The sequence below is a fragment of the Crocodylus siamensis genome, chromosome 7, assembly GCF_052110815.1.
Source record: "Crocodylus siamensis isolate JL-2025a chromosome 7, ASM5211081v1, whole genome shotgun sequence".
Lineage (NCBI taxonomy): Eukaryota > Metazoa > Chordata > Crocodylia > Crocodylidae > Crocodylus > Crocodylus siamensis.
In genome coordinates, this window is record NC_143401.1 from 94,365,903 (window position 1) to 94,391,682 (window position 25,780).

At 45.8% G+C, this 25,780-nt stretch overlaps 1 protein-coding gene across 2 annotated transcripts in view; it reads right to left on the bottom strand.

Annotated features, from left to right (window-relative positions):
• SORCS3 (sortilin related VPS10 domain containing receptor 3) overlaps positions 1 to 25,780 on the bottom strand; it is a 432,841-nt gene that overhangs the window by 126,152 nt on the left and 280,909 nt on the right. For both annotated transcript variants that reach the window (XM_090057528.1, XM_090057527.1), the window contains exon 5: positions 23,504 to 23,577. In XM_090057528.1, coding sequence (XP_089913654.1) covers positions 23,504 to 23,577 — 74 coding nt within the window. The remainder of the gene's footprint in view (positions 1 to 23,503; positions 23,578 to 25,780) is intronic.

Below are 25,780 nucleotides of genomic sequence, written 5' to 3' on the forward strand. Positions count from 1 at the left end.
GCAAGACACGTCTCGTTCTTATTCTCTTCAACGCAAGCCCTCTTCTTGCCTTAAAACTCTTGATCCCAGCTGAAGTCTATGAAGATCCTCGGTCACTGCCTTTTCATTACTTTCCTGATAAATGTTCCTAACAGCTGGAACAGCTTTGCCATGTTAGCAACACATGAGTGCTAGTCTCACAACTAAATGGTCTTCATACATTTTGTTCACAAAAACTTCAGTCGAAGGATGTTGGGTATCCCAGCTTGTAGCTGTATTGGTCTAGAGCAGGGGTGGGCAAAATGTGTCCCGCGGGCCACATGCGGCCCGCCAGGCTATTCTATCCAGCCTGCGGGACCCCTAAAAAATGTAGAAAATTAATATTTATCTGCCCCCGGCTGCCTGTTATGAGGCCCTTGATGGCTTCCCAAAACTCATTAAGTGGCCCTCCACCCAAAATAATTGCCTGTCCCTGGTCTAGGAATCATAACTTGTGGTAGTGGTGACATCTTTTATTAATCCAACTAGATTTTTTACAAATTTTCCAAAAACAGGACATTTTTTTTTCCCAAAAATCTAGTTGGTCTAATAAAAGGTATCAGCTCTACCATGAGTTCCAATTCCTTCCGCCTAAGGATATAACGAATAAGTAACAAATCCCCACGGTTTCTTGAGTTTGAGCTTTGCCACCAGGGCTGCAGACCACCTCAGAGACAGCAGGGTTAGGCCTCAGATCCTCCGGCTCCAAAAATATCGGCACCACTACCACTGGGACTTGCCATTGTGAGAGTACTATAGTGCCTTGGACACGCATCATTGAGCAGTGCCATCCGGATTCATTAGAATCGATTAAAATGTTTATTTTTCTTTTTTTTTTTTTTTTTTTTTTTTTTTTTTGTGGCAAACCAGCACAAAAAGGGGGTCCCCCTCCCATCTGCCTGGCCTTTCCGGTCAGGAGTATTCTTGCCAGGTCTAGCATGGGCAGAAGCGTAGCACCACAGGCTCCTGCTTGTTCCCAACTTGTTCTCTTACTTTTCCCTTCTTTTCTCTCTGACACATTGCACAGGAGCCAGGCAGGGCTCCCTGCCTTGTAAACCGTTTTCTTGCTAAATGGCTCTACGCAACCTTGCAGATACACAACCAAAGCTGCTGCCTCCTACCTCGGTGGCTCTACAGGACCAGACACAAAGCACAGGGCAGAGGTGTCAGAGTTCATAGTTTCTAGGGTCGGAAGGGACCTGAGCAGATCATCTAGTCCGACCTCCTGCCATGGCAGGAAAGAGTACTGGGGTCAAACAACCCCAGCAAGGTGTACATCTAGCAGCAAGGTCTCAATGCTCTTCAGCTGACAGTGCTCTGCCTTTCAGGTGCATACAAAGAGGAGGAAAGGTTTAATGAAACTCAAAAGCATAAGCTTGACTAGGGCATATAATACCATACCTCACCTTTCTCTATTCTTCCCAAGTGCCGTGCTGCTCTATGCCTCCTGCACCTATGAGCACTGAGGCAGCAGGCAGAAACCTAAGGCACGTACAATGCCCCGTAATCCCGAGCGGGACACTTACACAATGGCTAGACCCCCTCCTCCTCCCTGCTCTCTTCATTTATCTCAACTCGTAAGAGAAAGAGCTGAGAGAACAAGGTGCAGCCAGAAGTGATGGTATAAAAGTCACTTTTTTGCTGACACGGCCCCTGGCTCCTGCTGATGCAGTCTTCCAAAGTGGGAGCCTTGAGCTACCGCTGCAACTGGCTCAGGATTATTAGCCAATTAATAACTCAAACTGACTCCAAATCCCATTAGAAAGGACACAACAGTTGCTTTGTTCTTCCTCTTTTCTTTGTACCTCGATAGCGTTTGACTTTCCAGAGCCTTTGTCCCCTTGCAATTTCTTCTCTGGATTGAATTAAGTGTTTTCAAAGGTTGAAGGACTGATAGTACCAGGAGCCACATCCCTATCTGTGTCCACAGGCAAAAACAAGTGTGCTTGGATGCACATTGACTCGGCTATTTTGCTAACGTTTCAACCCTGAGCTGAAGGAGCTGAAGGTTGTGGGGAGGAAGAGAGGGGAAGGGACAGCAAAGATGAGCATCTGAGCTCCATACTTTCTGCACCCAGGAAGATTTTAAAGAAACTATACCTAGTGACTCCACCATGTAACTCAGAGCCGAATGAGGGAAATGATATTTAAAATTGATAGATATACTTTTAAAATTAAACACGCAATATACTCTACAAACTATAATATTTAAAAATGGATTTCTACATACAGACACACACATCTATATGTATATACATATATATATTCTACATACACATACATATGCATATATACACGTATGTAGTGAGCAACAGTTGATGCTTCTGGATCATGTTGTATGCATAAGATGTCACCAGGAATTTGAACATACGCCAAGGCAGGCTGCCCAGACCTTCCTTTAGACCATTGTTTTCGTCTTCACTCTCTAGTACCTCCTAGAGATGCACTACAGGCTCTCACAGTCTTAGGGGTGTGCAATGTTGCCTTGTGACCAATTTAATTTGAAATACAGCACTAATCTAGCAGAAGAAGAATATGGGAATATTGTTCCTTGTCATTTTTCAGTTGTCATATTATTAATATGGACATCTTCCTCCGGGCCTTTAGACCATCGACACAGAATTTCAAATGCCGGACCAAGTCTAGATACTTGGTGCCTCCATGACCGTAATTATATGCATGTCTGGGAGTTAAACCCAGGTCTCCCACATGGTAGACAAGGATTATACCACTGAACCACAGCAGCGGGTATACATGTATGCATGTATGTACATGTATGTAAGTGTATAGATTCCATGCATTTCCCATTCTGACCGATGTGGCAGATTCACTGGGTACATGTTTGCTTAAAATACGTATGCAAGAACAGGTGTTAACAACCTATGACCCACAGGCAGGATCGGGCCCACAAAGACATTTTATCTAGCACGCGAAGCCAGAAAGGCAGCAGCAATTGGTGGCACGGGGGAATCGGCAGCTCTCAGCAGCAGTGGGAACCAGTGGCAAAAAAACTGTTAGAGCAGAAAATGTTCCCCTAAGCGAGGCATGGGAGGGAAGGAAGGGGCAGCTCAAAAGTGAGCCAGGCAGATAAATGGGGGGAGAGAGAGGTAGTGTAATGACTCCCCTCCCCACCCCTGAATTCATGAGAAGGTCGGAGACGGGCACAAACTGCACTACTTTTGCTGAACAGGGTTTTTTGGGAACAGTCTCTGGGAGTCTGCTCGGTCTCCAGACTTCCTTAGAAATTTCAGTCTAATGAACCTCAGTGAAATCCACTGGGCATCTGTGACAAATGAGCTGCATCTGCATCAACACCATGCATCAAGCCTGTGTTGCAAGGCCAACCATCCAAATCAGCCTAGAACAGGGACCAAGCAGCCAGCCTCAGCAAGCCACCTACTGAAGGCCTGGTCTTCACTGCAAAGTTTTGACTGAGAACAATTCTGTTCTCCAGATAAAGGAAAAAACCCACTGTATATCCAGGGGAGAGATAAGCGGGTGTCTACCACCATAGCTCTACTTGCAAAGCTCTGGCAGCTGCAGCTTCATAGCATAGACAAGTCCTAAGACTTTTTTTGCCAGCTGTCTGCCTGGTTTATGAACTCCTGTGACTGCTGTGTGCAGTCCTACCCAGGAAGCACTAAAGCATGTAAAAGGCAATGAGACTTCAAGAATATGCAGGCTCAGAAATTCATCTGTTGCAAGCTGGAGATGTCAGAGTGAAGGGGATCATCACTGCTCATGTAAAGAGACAGAGGAAATGGATGCAGACTACTTAAGAAGGTTGTTTTGCTCTGGACTAAAACGGGAACAAAATGGAAAAGAACAAGGCATATTTTATAGTCAATAATATGCAAAGGGAGGGGGGAAAAAAATACACAACCCACTGCTGTAGGCAATCGCAACTAAATTAGTGGATGTTGCTAATTAGTCTGCTGAAATTTTAATTATATCTTCCCCTAGAGGTAAACAAACACTGAGGTATATATCCGGATGGTATAAGACATGCGGCATGTGTGTCTAATCCAACCAACATAGCAAACAGGCATGTGGACGCAGCCAGATGTGGGCATGGGAGCTCAGCATGCTAATCCAAACCTGTCTTGCTATATTAAGCTTTACACAATATAATTCAGCCCAGTTGCCTGAATAACACTGCCATTCCTAACATGCGCCAGGCCTCTTTCTCTAACACTTGAAACCTTGTGTTGCTATTCATGCCTGTGCACGGCTGTTGTACCATGGCACCATTTTGAGTTGGTCCTTGTGACAGAATGTGATATTTTTCTGTAATCTTTCTGGATATATATCTTAGTTTCTCAGCCTTGCTTGTATGTTGTTATACAGGACCGAATGGCTGGTACAATGTTGGTTTCCCCCATAGAGACATGTAGGCTTGCTAGAGAACAGGCCATTAGGAGCTGAATTAGGCCCATTCATACATGCAAGGAGTCCCCCGGGGGAATACAATGAAAGCTCTGATGACTGGAGCGTTACTTGAAACTACTGGCACCCAGGAGTATGGATCAAACAGATGAGCACACACAAACTATTTTTAAAATAAACAGCAAGAGACGTGGGTCAGAGGCAGCACAGCTTCCAGAGCCACTTAACTCTGGTCACCCTTGCTGACGTTTACATTTAACCACTCTGAACCAGGACATGCTCTCATATTCACTTCTGGCTGCACATCTTCTTTTGAGGGTGAAGTCCCTAGTACGAGCTGAGCCAGTTGGAGGTCACGGATTAGGACATGTGAGCAAAGCAAAGCATGCCTCTCAGAGCCCATGGTGATAAGGGGAAGCCACAACTTGGGGACAGGGTCAAGGAAATCCAGATAAGACCATGTAAACACAGAATCCCAAGCAAGAACACCTATGGCATCCATAGCCATAGTATGTTTTGCCCATATCTTATAACAGATGTCATGCTTTCAGATGCTGCAAGGCCATGGCAAACCAGACCCACTAGATGCACACTTGTGCTACAACAGGATCCGTCGTATAGAACATGATTTTTTTTCTCTTGAAGACTGAATACCCAGAGACCTTGCCTAACAGTGTTAGACTGTGGTGCAGTCTTTCCATGGATGGGGGACTGCCCCACCACTTAGCACGCTTAACCTTAGGGTTGAACAAAAGCAGAAGTGAGGATGCTACAATGATCTATCTTGCGCTGGTCTGCAAGGAGTGGATTTTTAGGTCTTTCCCAGCTCTAATTTTCTGTGATTCTATAATTATGGGTAGGAGCAATTGCTAAGAGGGTTAATCGATACAATGAGGCAGAAAGCTGCCAAGTCTCTACACTCAGCTAATTTCTTTATTGCTGCATAGAGGCAACACACACCTGTTTGGTAAAAGGTTCCAGGGAAACTTTGCTTGGTAGAATATGGGTGCATCTACATGAGATGCTAAATGCACTGTAGAGTAATCCTACTGTGCATTAGTGTGTCACTGCAAATGCTGTGCTAATGCACTAATGTGCAGTAGAATTACTCTACTGCACATTAGCACCACAAAAAAAACATGCACTGATGCTACTGCGCAGTAGCACCAGTTACTGCACATTGGGTGCATCTAAACGTTTATTAATGCACCTTAGATCCTGTGCATTTAGTTTACTACTTCCTTAATAAAGTACTAAGTATGCAGTACTGAAAGTTACTGCTCAGTAGCACCAGCGCCTGGTTATTTAGCGATGCTTACTATGCATTAGCCTATAATACTGCATAGTAGGCTATTAGCATGGTTTTTGCCATGACGCGCTACTGCGCAGTGTTATTCAGCTAAGGCACAGTAAGCGTCCTGTGTATATGCGCCCATTCAATTAGTACCTGTTATTACAAGCACTAAATTTAATGTGCAGTAGCCACAGTGCATTAATGAACATGCAGATGCACCCCATGAGACACTTCATCCCAAATCTGTGGCTTAAGCAAGAGGGTTAGGGGTTTGGACTAAGTGGCTCTTGAAGTCCCTTCCAAACCTCTCCATCCAGTGACTTCACAAAGGTAGTATTAACTAAGAACCGGATTCACCCAGGCAGCCGGCATATCTCTATCTTGTGGTTCATGGATGCTGAGAGCGTCTACATGTCCATGGTTACTGCACAGTAACTGAAAGTTAGTGCACATTATCGGTGTGCTTCTACACATGTGCGCCTGTACTGCACAGCGACATATACCAACTTGGGCATAAATTTGCTACCTGCATGATACATCAGTTACTGCACTTAGTTACTGCACAGTAAGGCACATGTAGACACCGAGGCACAGTAACACTGTTGGTGTGGACTGACTTGGGACTAACTTTACTTCCAAGTCAGTCTACACACAGCGTTACTGCACTGTAATGCCTACATGTGTAGACTCTGATCTAAAAACCACTTACTGCCCAGTAACTTACTGCGCAGTAAGTTACCGTGCAGTAAATGCATGTGTAGATACGCCCACTGTCTATCAGGGCACTTTGCATCATATGCTGGCTGCTTCAGAAAGCAAAGCCTACAAGAAGACCTTGTCCAGGCTGCTGAGAGAAGATCTGGTTGTGGTGAGAGCTCACCAGACTTTACAGTTGTTGAAATATTTTGCTGCAAATTCTTTCAACCACATTTTTTTTCCTGAAAGAATGGAGAATTATTTTCTTAAATGTACTGTTGCCTTCTAGATTTTCATTATTTTTGACACAACAAAAACCCCACATTCTATTGATTCAGTTTTTGAAAAATAAGCACATATCACTTTAAGTACGATGTTTTCCCCTTCCTTTTTATTGTTCTTTTTCTCTCCATCCAGCCTCCCTTTTGTGGAGAGAGAAAAAGAGAGAAATGGAGAGAATACCCCCAACCCTCCCATTTTTAGTACTGCAAGCACATTTTTAGTGCTGCAAACTAACATGAAACAAAAAAAAATCAACTCAAACTTTATGTTTTTAAGCAAAAATGTAAAAAATGCAAAAGAAATCAAGGGTGTGCTGGGGTGTTCTTCAAAATTTTTCATTTAAAAAAAATAAAAAAATCAATCAGCCTACTTTTCAGCCAACCACAGAACCCTAGCTTTGGATTTTTTTTGATTTTTTTTTGGTCCAACGCCCAGAGGACTGACATATTGAGTAAATTAGGCAGCCTCTGTATTTGGCCAGTTCTGCATTACAATGAGTGTAATACCTACTGCATTGTGATGAGGCTCAGTTAGCTACTGTTATGAGGCCTCATGTGAAAGGCCTTTGGAAAGGGAATCACTATAGCATTACTGCCCTGGATATTCGAGGACCATAAACAACCCTTGTTTCAGAACAATTTAGACTAGCACAGCACATGCTCTGTGCTCTAAGTATATAACCGTCATTTCTTCCCCTACGGCACTTTATTCAAGGACCTCACTAAGCCTCTAGTTCCATTTCATGCAGAGGAACATTCAGAAGATTCATCAAATCCAACTGAGTTCCTGTTTGGCACAAAGCGTCTCGAATATGAGCTGCTCTATGCGAAACGGTGCGCTCCAGAATTTTTTTAAAAACGCTCGTTTCCCTGTGTGTTTAATTCTCTCATTTGTATGAACATTTTCTGATTGCAAATATGACATGCCTGATAGGCTAAGGCTCAGTGATCTGGCTATTAACAGAGTCCAAGGCAAAGTAATGGGGCCTCTGAAAAGCTTCAGAGTGGGAGCATTGCTTAATAAATGAGTGCAGCAGAAAAGGCATAAAAATAAAGCTTAAATTGTCCAAAGAGGGAATGCCAGCACGGCACTTGGCACAGACAGGATGTATAGGACATGCTGATGAGCCCTGTATGCCTATGGGTGAAGCATTGTACATTGTATTAATTAAGGAAAGATGACTTCCCGCTTCCCCCGTTGCCGAATATCACCAAGAATCACCCTGGGACAACATCAACATTCTGGAAATTAATTTGCACTTCAATTTATGCATTTCAGAGGGAGGTAAAGCAAAACCAGTTTTATGACTCATCTCTTCCCCCCACCGAGGGCTGCTTCTCTGGGCTTCTGACACCATCCAGAGGAGAGCAAATAGGTCGTTTCGTTCTTTGACTTTTAACTAGCAACTGAGAGAGGGAGAAAGGGATAGGGGAAGAACGAAGAACTGCTTCAAGATAAACTGGGAAGAACAAATGCATCAGCACATCTCCTTGCTTCCCACCCCGCAAAAGCCCACTCGGGTGGGTGGGATCTGGCAGCTTGTTCCAAGTGAGGCGCAAGATGCTCATTTATTCCGACAGCCGTAAGAGGAAATACAAAGAAGCAGGAAACGCAAAGGACCCTGGCAGTTGAGAAGAGTTTCACAGTTGCAGGTCTCTTCCAAGAAAAAGTAAGTCTGTGTGACAGTGATGGGCCAGAGAAAATATGAGATGTTAAATGAGCCATCAGAGCCTCCAGGAGGCAAAAAAAAAGGTGGGGGCAATCAATCCGAGCAGGAAACGCAAAACCCTAAACCACTGGAAATAGAGATGGGGTGGAAAGATGAATGGTTACACTGGGACCCTTTCTGCGATGGATGCGGATGTAGCCCAATCACCAAGTACAAGGCTCTGAGTTCTCAACTCGCTCCTCGATCTCCAGGGCTGGTATTCCTCGAAGGCAAACGGCCCAGACGTCACCTGCTATTTCCCCAGCACCTGACTCATTTCAGAGGCAGCAGTTTTAGGTCTGTGAGCAAGCTCCAAGCCCCCCGACCTCCGTGTGCAAGCAGCGGGGCACTGTGGTACAGCCAGGGGGGTGCAAGCAGAGGAACGACTGGTGCACAGGCTTGGGGAGGCTTCAGAAATCAAATGGACGGCTGTCCGGTCCCTCCAGAAACTTGTGTAGCCTCCGTCACCACAGTATCAGGACACATATGCGCCATGTGCTATATTATCCACGTTTTATTATACACTGGTCGAACTGAAGGCAGATTAAATGATTTGCCCAAGGCCGCGCATGGAGTCTGGCCTGTGTTGGGAACGTGACCCACATCTTGCTTGAGACCCAGTCAGTGCCACAGCTAATAAGGCATCCTTCCCACCCCGGCAGCTTGCACTACAGCATCTGAGGTGATGATCTTGGTGCATTGATCCTAACCCCTGAAGTTACAATCTACAGGGCAGCAAGTGTGATCCAAAATAGGCCTCGGTCCCCAAGTTAGAGAACAGCCCGTTTAGCTGTGTTTCTTCCAGGTCCAGACAGCACCGGGAAGGCAGGCAGCAAAATTGAAAAAAAAGGCTTTGAAATAACAGTTAATATCAAGGTTTCTCAGCCCTTATGTAGGCTTGGAATAGCTTTAAACCTGGCTTGGGGTGTAGGCATGGGTTATTTTTAATATGAGACAGTTTCCTCATCCTGAATCCCATGCAGCTCCACCTGGCCTCTGTTATGGAGAGTTTAAAAGTTATGGTGTTTAAGAAAAAGGTGGCAAAAATGTTTCCTGTCACTATAGGTCATTGCCTTGGAGAAAGAAAGGGCTGAAGGACCAGGACAGAGCAGGTGGGCAGAGGCTTTAGCTACCTAGGGTGTGCAGAGAGAAAAGATCTTCCTGTAGTTTTTAATCTGACTCTTTTTACCAGCACTAAAGAGACTCACCGGGATGGAGACCAAAGGAAAAGCAGCTGGAGGCTGTTTCTAAGCAAAGTCCAAAGAGGGGCCCATGAGTAGTCAGACCGCAGTGCTTTTTAAAAAAGAAAGGACAAAGCTGAAGTGAATAAACTAGATTTAAAAAAGGGCACGTGAGAATCCAGAAGGATTCACCCACATTTTCCACGGAAGTGGCCTTCAGCACAGAACTGGGTTTTCAAGAAAGAAACTTGAGAAAAAAAATACTTCCAAGAAAAAAAATACTTCCTTTCCACAAAAAAAACTTTAGAAAACTAAAAACCAAAGAGCCTTTAAGATGACTGAATTTTTCTTCTGCAGTTTTCAGATAAAAGTTTTGAGTAGGATTGTTGGGTTTTTTTAAATAAAAAGATGACATTTTCATCAGTGAGGAAAATACAATTGCCAGAGGCGCCTTTAAAATCTATGCCCACATCATCTTTACCTGGCATATAACATGCATGATGTTTGAGTCCCAGCGCCTCAGTTACACCCCTTCCAATTAGTCTCTGAACACGGTCCAGGATACGCGTGGCACACGTTTAACAGCGTCTTTCTCCACGCGGTTTATTAGATCCCACCCAAACGCCCACTTCTGCGGTGTAATGACATTGCTACGATGACCTGCCATCTGGTAGTCCGGTTAGTCTACGCATACATAAGGCACGGCAACCCGAGTCGCCGACTTCCCAGCCTTGGTCCAAATCTGCAAGAAGAACAACTGACGGAAATTCGTCTCACCTGCATTACCGAAAGGAGTCTGCCGTTTAAGCAATAAGGTGCTTCTTGCTTGCATTAAGTTCTCACTTAAGGATGGCAGGATTAAACTAAGCTCACTCTGCAGAGGAGGCTCGGGGGAATACCGGGGAACGCACGGATGGAGGTTTCAATTTCTTCTCTTGCTGAGAATGAATTCTGCCTCATAGACCTCCTGATGAATCGTCATTTTAAGACGGGCTGTTAATTTGCAACAGGCAGAGGGCATAAAGAGGGATCTCCTTATCTTTAATGGATGCTACTGAGTGATGCAAATGGCTTGCGTTTAAATGAGTGTGGAAACATCTTGCCTGCTTTGGCATGATAAGAGACTGTGCTTACCGCGCGCAGCATGGGTTCAGCTCAGCCTGTTACCTAAAAGCACTGTTTCACTTAATGACGGGCAAACTTTCCAAAGTTCGGGTGGTCAAAAAATAAGAATCAGGATCTATCTGATTGTCCTCAAGAACAAAAAAAACCAACCCCACTTTGAAGAGCTCTGGCTCCTGATTTCAGCCTGAAATAGCCTTGGGAAGCAGACGTGGCCCGTAGGAGGGAGCGTTGCCTTACACCTTGCATCGTCACCACACCAGAGCAAAACTTCAGCCCCGAATTTCAGCAAAAAAGCTTTCCAGAACGCAGGCAAGGGGATGTGCTTGCAAATCTGAATGAGACGTCTGAGCCGGGACTCAGGAATAGGGAAGGGGTGAAGCGAAGGTGTTTGCCCAGTTCCTTTAATAATCGGTTCAAGAAGTCCAGAAAAGAGGCGATATCTTTTATTAGACCAACTTGGGGGGGAAAAAAAAGGTCTTTAATTGCAAGCTTTTGAACAGACACCTTTCATCAGGTGAAAAAAAAAGGAGCGGAAATTTAGGGCTGATTTTCACAAGTGCGCAGAAGTAGCCAAGCTCTGCTGTGATTGAAATGAGTGGGAGTTTTAGCATCAATTCACTGGGAACAAAGCTGGGCTGTATGTACTAAGGAAAATCCCTGGGATAGGCCCCTAATCAGGTTGCATCCATTTTCCAAATGGCTTCTGGTAGCTCCAGCCAAAGGTGGTTGGGGGTCACTGTGGAAAAATCAGCCAACTTATCTGGGAGTCTAAATCAAGAGCATCGTTTCACTCTTGCATTCACCTAAATCTGAGTGGTGAAACCCACCGCATGGGCATATTAAAAAAGAAATAGCCCGTGCTTTGATCCTGAAATCCAGGAGGTCCTGCAGTCTGCGTGTTTCTAAGCAGCGTCAGGCCCCCGGGTTGGTATGCGTGCTCTCGAGGGAAGCTAATGTGCCTCTTTGCTTGCGCACAGACGCACTTAATGAAGGCATCCAGCAAGATATTAAGACATGCTCAAAACACTTAGGCTGAAAAACAGAGCAATTACAGGAGCGTGGTGCAGAGTCAGGTTCAAAGCAAAGCTAAACGCATGCAGAAAGAGAAGCAGCCTGGATCAAGCCAGCCAGCGGAGGGTACAACACCAGTAGCGACACACACTCCAGCCGGCTGGCCTTTGGTTTGCTCCGTCAAGCTATGATAATATGGATGTTCCCCATCTGCCTAAGGGAGATGCATTATTGAATGTATTAATTATGGAGGGATGGCTCTCGGTGCTTCCTATTATAAAATAACCCAGAGAATTACCCTGGGACTGCCACTGCCAGGCTGGAAATTAATTTGTGCTCAAGTGTGTGTGCGTCGGGGAGAAACAGCGTGAAGGCAAACGAAGAAGGGCTGCAAGGGTCTGCCCAGCATCAGAGGGTGGTTCAGGCTTTAGCCACGAGCCTATAAACAGCAGGACTAACTCTCATGTCATGGAGCCTGCTCCTTTGACTCGTGAGAGCTTGCAACCCATGCAAGAAAGATAAGATAAGTTCAGCCCTTGGCTTCCCTTCTACAGATACCAGTAAGACGGTGAACAGCGAGCAGAGCCTACGCCGAACAGCTCGTTTTGGGCACAGCCCAAAAGCACTACATTAGCGTCGTTCCCCTTCTCTCCAGCCAGGAGCCCATTTTGGGGTACAAGGTGCAAAGCCTGGAAATCCATCGTGTGGGGGAGGTAGGGAAAAAGGGTTTTAAAGCCCACCAGACAGGGCTCTCTGGAGGCCAGCAGGACCTTCTCTCTGAGGCTGTCCCCATACCAATTTTCACCTCCCACCCCAAGCAGGACCTCTGGGATGGCATAGGAATGGGCTAGGGGCATGCTCATCCGCCTACAGAGGAAAAGTCCCATCTACAGCAGTCCTTTCCCAAGGAGGTATCTGCAAACAGCAAGAGCTCTGTGCTGCCTGAGCCGTAGCAGGGCAGAGCTGCAGGGAGGCATACAGCCTCCTCGTGCAGGTCCCTGGCCTCCCATACATCCAGTTAGGGTTGGACATGTGCAATTTGGCTAGCTGCATAAGGTGAAAGTAATCCCTTGGAGGCCTTTCCCAAGAAGATTCATTAGGGCAAGTCATCCCCAGAGCTTTCCCGCAGGACGTCTGACAGATGGGCATCAGTAGGGATCGATGGTCCGTGTCCTACCCGGGATCACCAGTGCGGTGCAAGGCAACAGCTACTGGCCCCCGGAGCACAGAGGCCCTGAGAAGGCATCAAATGAGGATGACTTTCAGTAACCGCAGACCTCGGCCACAGCAGAACTTGCGACATGAAGCGGAAGGCAGCACACTGAAAACCAACGAAAAGAAATATTTCACCTCCAACCCGACATGCTGTCAGCCCGGGGCGCTCGTTGCCATGCCGTGGTAATGTCAAGAATTCAGAACTCGGCTATTTATATGGAAAAGAACATCCCAAGTTACATGAGTAAGGATTTAATAAAAAAGTGAGGGGTGTATTACACCTCACCCGTCAAGGCAAAAGACACCCTTTAAAGGACGGGGTCAGAAAGCACCATCCCTTCTGGGGAAATACTTCCAAAGTTGCGCCTTGCTCGCATGCACGTTCCTCTGAAGCAGCTAGTTCTGGCAGCTCGTCAAGACAGACATAGGATGAGATGGACCACAGGGCTGACAGCATATGGCTGTTCCCATGGTTCTTCTCCTAATTACGTCTGATGGGTACCATAGAGGAAAGGCTTATTTACATGTATTTCCTCTAGACATCTTGTAGCGGTTAATAAAGCAGCTTTACAAAATGAGAAAGCTGCAATGCTCTTGACAACGTTGGGTCTAGGAGACTTGGTAAAGAAAAAAAAAATTCTGACTGTGATTTAAAATGTGATATTTACCCAAGGGAGAGGCATAATGCATTTAAGAAAAAAAGAACATCACATAAGTACACATTCAAGCAACAAAAACCCTCAAGTCCTTTTTTCAATGCATCAGCTGCTATTCAGAGCTCAAATTGATAGTGTTAGGGACTAATTCATATACCACATGCCTTTTATAAACTGAAGCAATTATTCAGCTGAGAAGGTAAAAATGCACCAAACAGTAGCAAATGCCTTTGTTTCTTTTACTCCCATATATATTGAAAACCACTTTACTGTCCAACTAATAATGTTGTTTTTGGGGAAGGGGGGTTATTTCCAAAGAGGCAGCCCAGGTGAGGCCATGTTCCCGAAGAATCTGGAAAAAACTGGGTAGGAAACCCTGGGGAGTGATTGCAAACTGGGAAATGAAGCGTCAGCCTAACCTTAATGGCAAGATAGCATACAAGGGAACGTTTTGCAACAGCCCAGGATGGGTTTGCAAAGCACCTCGTTCTCCTGGGTTATCGCCCCACTCTCCTAATAGTGCTGGCTATTCATCATTACAGAAGCCACATGCCCAGCCAGTCTAGACCCTCCGTAAATAAGATGCAAATCCCTGACGGGAGCTCCAATGCTTCACATCACCTGAGAATTTGTCCCCAACTTCTGCACGTCCCACAAACCCTTAGAAAGCATCGCTACGTGGAGGTCCGCATAATGCAATGCAGCACAGCATAGGGACACCTGCGCTAGACCCAAATCAGCCATGGTCATCTACTTGGCATAATGCAGCTCTGTGGAGACACTGGCTTGCCTCTCAGAACCAGCCTAGCCATATCATATAGCACCCCACACCAGCTCATTAGCCCTGCTTCTAATTACCCCTGCCGGAGAACCACATTGCCGTGGCTATATTGCTAATACCGTATTTACTCGAATATAAGTCAACCTGAATATAAGACATAGTTAGATTCTATATATGGAAAATGTATACATTTGTTACAATGTTCCAGTATAGAAACTAAGTACTGGAGGGTGGGGTGGAGGGAGAGGCAGAGACAGAGGAGTGGGGGTAGGGGCAGAGAATATGGGGAGCTGCGGGTGGAAGAAGTGGGTAGGGCAGAGGACAAGGGAGCCACCTGAATCTCACCCTCCCCCCCACCTTGCTGTTGCCCCTGCTATAGCAGTGGAGAGGTGGGATTCAAGGCAACCCCCCCAATATTTAGATTTTATACCTGGAAAATGATAACAAATGTATAAATTCTCTCTATATAGCATCTACCTATTGGGGGGTTGCCTTATATTCAAGGTTGACATATATTCATGCATAGTGCCATAGCAGTGAAGTTTGGGACCCAGGGCAAAACCAGAAACAGCAGTTCACCCTCGTCCCACACAGATCCGGAGCGCGCACCCCACCCCCATGTTTGCCCGGGAGTGCACGCAGTGGCGGGACCCGCCCTTCCCCCGTCCCCGCACCGCCCAAAACTAGCTGCTTGCAGCTCAGTCCCACACCCCACTCTGGCTGGTCAGCATCTGTTGGCACCCCTTTGCTTCCAGGGTGGTCACCCCCCTTGCTACAGTACTGTTCATGTGAATATCAGCAAACATTGCTCAATCAGCAAACAGGATTGAGCAGCCCATTTCTGTTTCACATTCAATTCGTTTTTTAAAATAAAATTGAGATAAAGTTCAAAATGAAATGTGAGTTTGAATGGAGAGTTCAAGGCATTTCACTTTGGAAACTGTTGAAACAGAGTGTTTCAATTAATTTAGAATTGTTGCAGGGGTCTTTTGACAGAAGCAATTTGTTCAAGTTGACACACATTCATGAGTTGTCCCTGTGGACTGAAATCTTCATTTTTTTAACCAAAAAAAAGTCTTTGGGCCCCCCAAAATTCTCCAGCTCTACACATAAGTTCCACACCCACCTTTGCCACAGAGTGACTGTAACTGTTAGCAAGTCACTTTGGACCTGAGAACGGTTAAACACCCCACACCAACTGAAATCAGTGTTAATGCATTCTGAAAATGAGGTCCTTCATCTGACAGTAGCCTTGTTTACATGTGGTCTTTTTAAGTGGGATTAACCTAAAATCACCATTTTTAAGGTGCATTAAGGGCACACATGCATGCCCTTAATGAGCCTTAAAAATTACAATTTTAAGATAATCCTGCCTAAATTTGATACCTACTTAAAGCAAGTACCAAATTTAAGCTGACATGGCTAAGTCGCATTAGCCCGCATGTAGATGCTTGATGAGCATTAATACAGCTACACGTGGGCTAATGCAACTTAGTTGTGCCAGATTACATTTAATGTGCATTAGCACATCTACCGGTAGATGTGAGCCTAACTTGCCTTAGCGCACCTTAAACAAAGGCACGTTACGTTTAGGCGTGCATAACTACATGTGCAGACATGTCTAGTGTCTCCATTTATGCACCGTTTAAATGGAGAGAAGGGTAATAAAGATCAGTTTAAATATTACAGTGAGGTTTAATCCATTCATGCGTCTTTGAAAGGAAACCTCTCAAGAGATGTCAAGTCCTGTAAAAAAATGTTTCCCCTTCTCTGGGCCCTAAACAATTATGCAAACTAAGACCAAACTTTTTACCATTCTGGATGCTGGGAAATTTCAGCCTCAAACTCAAAATTTAGCCATGATTTCTAATGGCTGGACACTGCACTTAATATTAATGGCCACGTAATGCATTTTTGTGTGCACAACAGGCTTCCTCTACGTCTAATCCATGGAGGATATAAAAAGCTTTAAGCCCTCCTCAACCCCTGAGCCATAGCTCTGGAGATCCGTAGATCAACCCCCCTTGTACTGACCAAGAGGTGGCCCACAGCCCTAGTCCTTTGATGGACATACAGCTATATTACACATCATTCCTGAGCTGGAATTACAACTTCATCCTCTAATACCATGTACAGCCTTGTTTTAATTCTGGAAAAAAAAAATTCAATTCAGGATTACTTAACAGTCAATTTGACATTTACAAAACTGTTTTCTTAACGCTAGAACTGGCTGTAAAAACTCAAGTGATGTTTCCCTATCACTACGTAATGACACCATCTGGTAGCTCGTGATTAGTAGGTTGATCGTAGGGACGCAGTTTTTAAATAATCGCTTTGTGGCTGGCTACCGTATCTGGTGAGGCAAGTAGAGCTCATCAGGGATATATATATACACACATACACACACACACACACACACGTATAGATAGATAGATAGATACACACAGCGCAGCTACAGAGATAGAGATAGAGAATCTAGTGACCACTGAGAACAGCTCACGACTCCAGGGAGGACAGCTCAGGTCCACGGGGGTTATAGCTCAGCTCAGGTCCATGGGGACTAATATATTAGTTAGTGAGCTGTTTCTAATAGTCACTAGACAACAAGACATGGAGCTACAGGTCTTTGCTTAGTGTTAGCTCCAAACCCAGAACATTTAGATGCATTCAAGTAACTCCCCGCACACCAACACACATTATATTCCTCTTTCAGATGCCTCAGTCAGCACCTCCCAGCCTCCTTGGAGGACCTGGCCTGAAACCACAGCTAAATGAGCTGCTGGATTTGGTCATGGTTTCTGCCTATGAGCAAGCCAGAAAGGTGGGAAAACCTCCTGAGAAAACCTGCTCTTATGAGCAAGTTTGCAGCCAAACTCTTGCGTGTTGGTCTCAAACAACTCCCCAGCATCTGGCTTTTCTTCAGGCAAAAACAAACAAAAAAAATATTAAAATTCCAGCACCTCCACTCTGCAGTTCATTTCTTGGCCACATTAACATGGCAACAAATGAGCTTGTGCATCTGTGCATCACTGTCCCCCGAGCTGCTCGAGTGGGAGTTGCCCAAGGACCACGGGCTCCCATTCCTGGGGCCAGGTTGAGCTCTGTGGCTCTTGGGCAGGTGGCTTTGGTGCCTGTGAGTGACAAGCACAAAGTTGTTGGTGGGCAGAGGTTTGTTCTGATGCAGAAGTAGGAAGAGAAGGAGCATGCGAATCAGCCGGTGCGTGCTGCAGCTTTGTTTTACTCTCCAGATTGCTCACCTTCTTGCTTGCTTAAAAAGGAGAAAAAAGAATTTGCAATAAGTGAGCTTGGAGATGTTGCTTTTCAAAGCCAGAGGAGTGCATGTCCTATTTTCCTCTCCCCCCGGCCCCTCCCTCGCCCCCCTGCTGATGTTCTCCATCCAGCTCCTCTGTAATTAGTGTACACTTCAGTGTCTTTTATAGACCAGGCTCATTCCAGGGATTGACCTTCTCCATGCTTCAAATCCCCTTGCATCCATCAGAAAATGCTGTGCATGCTAAATCCAATTCCCGCAGGGGGCCTCTCCCTGCTGCTTCTGGCTCCAGCTTTGACGGGTTCACCCAAATTACTGGATGGTGGCTTCTTAAATAGCAGGGGACTGGCAAATGCTGGAATATGACAGGCCAAGAGGGGAGGAAAGGACCCCACGTGAAGCACCCCCAGCCTCTGCTGTTGGTGGAGTGTGGCGGAAACACCCGAGTCCTCGAGCAAAGCAAAGGCTGCTGCAGGGTGGAGGGAGTTTGTGTCTGAAGTAGTGCGGGAGAAGTGCTCATGGTTGTGCACACTCTGCAAATCCAGGCAGGTCCTCCAGAGAAGGGTGGACAGGGAAATGATAGATAGATATAGCCATTCAGCTGACCGGCCAGAAAATGCAGGGCACCTTGAGGAAGCCCCTGTTCGAGGGAATGAAATGATTAGGCGAGGAAGGTCTTTATAACTCACAGAAGCATCTCTTTAATGGCCTGGATGCTTTTTCCTTTTTAAATCTACCCGTGGTCTGTATATAGCCCTAACTCACATGGCATCCCAGGGTGGAAAGAACTTCCTCTGTCATCTACAGAGATTCGGGATATACTGTACGTAAACCAACTCTGATGGGTGTCTGTCCAGCCTCCTCCGAAAACCTCATGGGACTGAGATCCCACCACTGTCCTGAGCAGCTTGGTCCACCTTCCTTGAGCATCTGAAGAACTTGTGTAGAAGTTTCCGCATAAGAGTTCATCTAAATCTGCTTTGCTGTGGTTTAAACGCATTACCCCATGCCCTGCTCTCTGTGGCAAGGGAGGACATTTTTTTCTCCGTCTTCTTTATGGCAGCCTTTCTTGTACTTCAAAACTGTTATAGTGCTCTCCCTTTATCATCTTTTCTCCAAGCTCACCAGGGCGAGCTCCTCCAGCCATTCCTCGCACCGCTGCCATTCCCACCCCTGCAACATCTTGGCTGCCCATCTCTGGGTCCTCTACAGCAGGGATGGGCAAAATGCGGCCCACCAGGCCAGTCTATTTGGCCCATGGGGCCCCTAAAAATTTTAGAAAATTAAGTTATCTGCCCCTGGCTCCCTGTCATGCGGCCCTCAATGGCTTGCCAAAACCCAGTAAGCGGCCCTCCGCCCGAAATAATTGCCCGCCCCGCTCTACATTTTCTCCACATCCTCTGCAGACCACAGTATTTGAGCACCTCTCCCTCGCTTCCCATCACTTTTATGAAGCAGGGAAGTGTTACTGTCCCCATTTTATACACAGGGAACCCAGACTTGGTGAACATGCGTGGCTTGTCCAAGGCCACACACAGAGCGAGCAAGGAACTGAATACAAATCTCCTAAATCCTAGCTGAGGGTATTAACCACCGAACCATCTGCCCACGCCACCGTCTTTAGATATTGAGTCCCCAATTCAAAAAAGGGCTTGTCTTCAAGCACATGTGAATGGCCTACTGACTGCCAGTGCTCAGCTGAATAGGATATTGCGTGAACCACCCTCCAAAATGTTACTATTACAAAAAGCAGGGTATCCATGGCCTTTTTAGCATTGGCACCAATACTCTGAGCATGGCATGCCCACCTGCTCCTGCTCCCTCTCTCCATTTAGGCTGCTCCTACAGGGATCCATGTAAGACCATGCCCAAGACCTCAGTCCCCACTATACTTGGATGTGTAGAGGCAACCCCCCCCCCGAGTGTGCAGTATGTGAGAGTAGACGGGTGGGGTGTCTACACAGCACGTGCTATGGTGCAGACAGACCCTCTTGAAGCCCAGACCTGAACCACAGCTCATGCACAAGCTATGGTTTGTTGCAGAAACTACTGAAAGTCCATGACTTGTGCAACACACATCATGATCTTAATATTCCCTTCTGGCCTGAGAACCTAAAAGCATGGGCTATCCTGGGCTTTGGGCCCAGGCAATTATTTGGGAAGATATTATACAGCTGAGAGAGAAAGAGGCAACCTCGTTTTGCCATGGTGATTTATTTTAGTGGTGACCTGGCAACACTGGGACTGAGGAAAGCTGGAAGATCTGTTTCCAGCAGGGAAGGATCTTGGCAAAGCTGCTTCTGGTGACATCTTTTTCACTGCAATCAGCTGAAGATCACTCTGTTTGATGGAAGAGGCTCCTCTGTGCCCTCCCAAAAAGGCTGGGAGGAGCCCAAAGTGGTGTCTTGTCTTATAAGGACTGATTTCTGTATCTCTCTCTCTGTTGCTATTAGTCTCCCACTCCTCCTCCAGAAGTTCACCTAAAAGATGATCTGTGTTTAATGACAATGAAACCTACAGGGCACATCTCTCTGAAATGTGCAACATCCCGTGTCTCCACCTGCTACCCACTCCACAGACCAAGAAAAGAAATCCTCCGGCTGAAACATGCTGCTTTCATTGTTGCCTCCCCATACACAGCCTCCAAGCCCCGAACAAGTCGCTGCAGTCTGCGGCATTAAAGAGAGCAAAGCGATGGACCAGCCAAAAAAGAGCGATTGCATTGTATTGTTCCAGCCTCCCTGACCCTGGCATTAAGATAAGGTGTTTCAAATCTCACCCTCTCTGGGAGCAGCCTAATTCATTCTCCTGGAAAAGTTTATCATCAGGGGGATGCTGAGACCTCTGTGCAGAAGAAAGATTTCTAGCAGTAGTTGTAACTAGGGATGACCTCCGTGTTTCTGAAACACAGGCTCTGTACTTGGCAACCTGCTGATGCTTTTGAGTCTGATCTCAATTATTTCCCAGATAATACATATAAGGCTGCTACTTAAAGCTGGGATGATCAGGGTTCAGCCCTTTCCTTGGTCTGCTTTAAGTATGCTGATGTGCAGCAGAAAAATAGCTTCAACTACAAACTAGCTCCTTGAAGGAACTGAGACCTTGACTGATACCACAAGTTGCCCTTGCCCAGAAGGAGGGTAACCTGTTCCCTCCCAAACTATCTGTATGGGTGGGGGGGAGTAATCATGCACAACGAACACATGGTCCTTTGGGGCAAGAGGCCCCAGAATCCCCTTGTCCCAGGCTGAACAGGAAATAAAACCAGGCTGTAAAAAGCACATGCACGCTGGGCATGTCTACATGAGATGTTTACTACAGAGTTGTCTAATTAGCTCTGCAGTAAAACATTACAGTCTACATGTGAAGTCCTATTAGGATGGAGTAAACTAATTAACTCTGCTGCAGGATAGTACTGCCAAGTCAAGTACTGTCCTAAGGCAGAGTTATTTACTCCACCACAATGCACGTGTAGATGTTGACAGGGCTGCTTAGGGCATGAGGGTGCTTCAGTGCAGGGGCTGCCCGCTGCCTAGCCTGGAGCACTGCCAGGCTAGCACAGGCCGACCCCCTGGGTCCCCTGCCAGCCAGGGCCACTCCAGCCCAGCTCAAAATGCTGCAATCCTGGGTGCACGTGCAAACGGCATGCCCAGGAGCAATAAGAAGTGTTGCAAACTGCACCGGAGCTTATTCAGGCATGCTAATGCACATGTTGATGCACCCACTGAGCGCTCATTAATGCTGCTCAAAAAATCAAAAGAAAGATACATAGAACATGTCAGCTTTTCACAGGCACTTGCCTTTTTGCTTTTAGGGGTTGCAAAGGACCCTTTAAACATTTCTTTTACACAGTAAAATCTTTAAAATATGTTAATGCCGGGACTGGTGAAAGAATTTCTTCTAAACCAGGGCTGTCCCACTGGCCACCCAAGGGCAACATGTGGCCCTGGAAGGACTTGCATGTGGCGCTCAGGTTCCCGGCATGGCTGTTGCTACCTCCCCTTCCCCTTGTTGCTCCTTCCCTGGAAGCTGGCTTTTTCGGGTTCCCCCACCCTCCTCTGGCTTCTATCTCCTGCCCCAGCTCCTGGGGGATAGGAGGGGAGTGGGATGCTGTGCTGTGGTGGGGGGGAAGCTGGGCTGCCTGTGCTGCATGCGGGTAGTGGGGAGAGGAGGTAAGAGGGCAGCACACGTGGATGGGAGTGTGAGTGGGAGCCAGACTTTCCGCATGAATAGGAGGAGGAAGGGGAGCTGGGCTGTCCATGCTGCAAGAGAGAGCCTGGGAGGGAGGCCACCCACCCAGCAAGCGGCTCTCAGCCTGCAGCCCATGCCTCACACATCCTCTGGGACTGAATCCCACAGGGCGTGTGGTCCTCAGCTGCCCGGAAGTTGGACAGCCCTGTTCTCAACTATTCAGACAGCAAGTTGACTTCAAACAGAAATGAAATCTCTGATGAAAAGCATCTTCTCACTTGACCTAAGAGCCATGTCCTAAAAGCACCTAAAAAGTCTAGGCACTCAGGAAATCCAGGTAGGTGCCAATTTTCAGTTGCCTAAATCTTATTGAGTATCTGGCCTTCAGGTTTTTCTGAGCTTAGTTCCCAATGGTTTTCACTGAGACTTCAACTCTGAATCAACTATTTTTTACCATTAAAACTCAAACCCTTAAGTCATCAGGGTGCTTTTAAAATGATGAATTCCTCATTGAGCCCCTCAGCCAGTTACCCAACACTACCAATGCACCCTAACAGATCAGAATAATAGTGTGCTCTTTAATTAGACTGTGAATAGCAAACCCAACCTACGTGTAAATAGCAAACCCAACCTGCAAACGTGAGCATCACGTGCACGAACTCACAACTGGGGACACACTAAATAGGAAACGTTAAAAAGGTGTTATTTTGAAGTCATGCTATATACCAGGAGTCAGCAACTTTTTTAGGCAGAGTGCTAGAAACACCCACACCCTCAACTCGTAAGATGCTGGTGTGCCAGGGGCAGATGATGGGGGAGCCACAGGGGCCCTAATTCCCGTTGTGGCAGCGCAGCCCCAGTCCCTTCCCCACTGTCCGCCCTGAGATGCACGTGCCAAGCAAAATGCCTTCACGTGCCATGCTCTGGCACCCAAGCCGGAGGTTGCCTACTCCTGCTGTATACAGAACTTTTCATAAAGCCCCAGCACCTGGAATCACATGATTATATAAGACTCTCAGCTTTCATTTTATTATTACTTTTAAGTATATTTCCAGCCATTCGAATTGTGGGAAAAGCTGTGAAAATGCAACCTTTGGAGCAGTGATTTTCAACCAAAGTGCCGCAGCACCCTGGGGTGCCTCAAGATCTTTCCAAGGCTGACACGGGGCACCATGCAATGTTAGCACTGTTGGGTTTGTGAACATGATTCACGAGAAAAACCCAGACATTTCAAAGGGGATTCATAGCATTAACACCATTCTGACCTATTGCAGTTGTCCTGAGTTTTTTGCAACACAAGCATCGCTCTGTTATTTTCTGTAGTCAAAAAACAAGTGCAAAGCAAGAGCTGACATTTTCTGAGGGGTGCCTTGAGCCCCATGAGGATGCCACAAGCCAAACAAGGGGTGCCTTCAGGCTAAAAAGGTTGAGAACCACTGCCCCAGATGTTATGAACCCAAAGACAAAAAAAGCTATGCCAAATCTTGAGATTTTCGGCCAATCCTGTGATTCAGGAGCATGGAGGAGCTTACACATGATATTTTAACATCTGGGATCAGAATACCCCAATGATTTTACACATCCTAAATATTACGCCTCTCAATGCCTTCTTCCAAGTGCAACAGGTACAAGTGCCAACCTTTGGTGTTGCCCATGCAAAGCAGGCGGACCTCGCTGCAACAACTCACCAGTAAAACCTGTTTGGTGTGATCCTCTCATGCATTAGCTGCCATCTTCTCCCAAAATCCATAGAGCTGTACAGCTGAAAGACAGGAAGAAATGAGCAGTAGTATAAATAGCAACAAAGGAGGGGTGATTGCTACCCGAACAGGAACCAAAACCAATTCTGAGCTCCATGAGGTCCGAATACATTAATAGTGCACAATTAACTATTAACCTTGCTCTTAGGGAAAGGCAAATAAGATAATATCCTTCTCTCCAATTTTACCCAGACTGAACCTTTGAGGTTCAAAAGAGGTTTATTCAGCCATCTTCCTCCTAATACCCTTTTCACACATCTCTGTACTGCCTGATTTCAGCTGTCAACACATTCACCTGCATTACAGTATGACAAAGCAGGCCATTCCTATGGCTTTTCCAGCTCTACAGGAAGCTGATGAGTGATGACCTATATATTCCTAACTTTAAATTAGATTAAAGACAAATTAGATTACTGAGCTCAACTATCAAGGTGTACATAATGACATAGTGTTAAGGTCACATTGTAATTTGCTTTCATAGTGGGAGTTAAACCCCTTTGTTAGATCTGAAAAATATGTAATAGCCCCAAATTTGAAAACATTTACTTCCAGAGTAAAACCCGCATTGTCAGAAAAGTTAGAAGTCAATTTACACAGCAGTTGGGGTGTTAAAATGGCTTTTTTTTTTTGAAAGGTCAACTGAGAGCTAATATTTCCTTTGATTCCCTCCAGCTAACAAATGACAGATTTGTAACACATCCAGATTTCCATGTAGCTCCAGTCTAAATCTCACACACAAGCTAGTTTTATAAATATCCTCCTCAACATCACAACCTACCCCGTTCCTACACCGTTCTACAACCACCCACCATCCAATTACTTCTAATCAAACAACACAAGCAACCTTCACTTCAACCTTGAAATATTCAGGTTTCTAGGAAATGCGTCTGACTTGGAGAACTGTCTACTCTGCACCGCAGCTGCATCATGGTGGAAGGAATAGCAGGCAGTGATTTAAACAAGGGGGGGAATTATTTTTTAATAGAACAAACTTCTATTTTAGAGAGCATCCGAAACGAAAAGAACCGCTAGTCAACTGCATGAAAGGCTAAAGACGTAGATATTAGAGAGATGGAGGAAGACTGTATGTTGCTAAGGTCAAAATTGTAGATCTTTAATGGAAAAATGATAAGGCTGGTGTTAAGGTGGTGCGTTTGATTTTATTTCAAGTAAATGGATTTATGGATTGTGGGCAAGTCCAGGTTTCTATTGAAAGGGATTAGGTCCTGGTGACTGATGGCTCGCATGTACTACTGCGTGTGATGATGAAGATAAGCAACACAGGGTTGGACTAGATGTTTCCTTAGAGAATTATTTCCCAGGTGTACTAGGCCAAATCTGATAGCTTTGCACAGAGTAGTCCCACTGATTTGCTCAGCTTAAGGCTGGCAGAGTCAGTCCTTTGGGTTTATGCTGACGGAAAAAGGCACTTAATCGAGCTCAACTGGCAGTGCACGGGGTTTACTGGGAGACAAGATCAATGCACCCATACGCAGAACATTTAAACAAAGATATGGTAGTTTGGGCATGCTCAACTTCAACCTTATGTCAGTGGGATGAAGAAAATATTTACTGGGTAATATTAAGTGACCTGTGTTAGGGAGGAGGTCAAACTACATCATCACAGGGATCCTTCCTTTCCTTAAAAGCTCTGAATCAACTAAATGATAGGTTTGATACATCTTTCAACATCCAAGGACCACTGTGATGACAAGAGTCTCAAATGATTTAGCTGTTCCTTCTAGTCCCTAATTACTTGCTAACTGAGATGAGATGCTCTGTCAAATTGCTGACTTCAGAAAAATGCTTCCACTAGTATAGAGTGGCCAAAGTGTTGCGTAAAGTCTTACTATGTTCATTTGAACTTAACATTTAAAGTTTTTACTGGTCACCCATCCCTCCTGTTCTCCAGAAAAGCCAGAAAAGAAAGTCCCGAGCCATAAGAAAATCTTAATTGATGCAGAATAATGTATCGCCCATCTATTTTTTACTTAAACGGGCGGCGACAAGAAATTTCCTTATGCAAATTCCACAACAGGCTTGTGAAGGCAGCATCAATATAGAGATAATTATCTTCCGGGAGAACATCCTCATTAACAAAAAAAAAAGCCCTCAAAATCGGCAGCACAAATTCCTCATCTTTGTTCATATTAAGACGGCACTTCATTTAAAACATGGTAGCACGCCACTCGGCTTTATCTATCC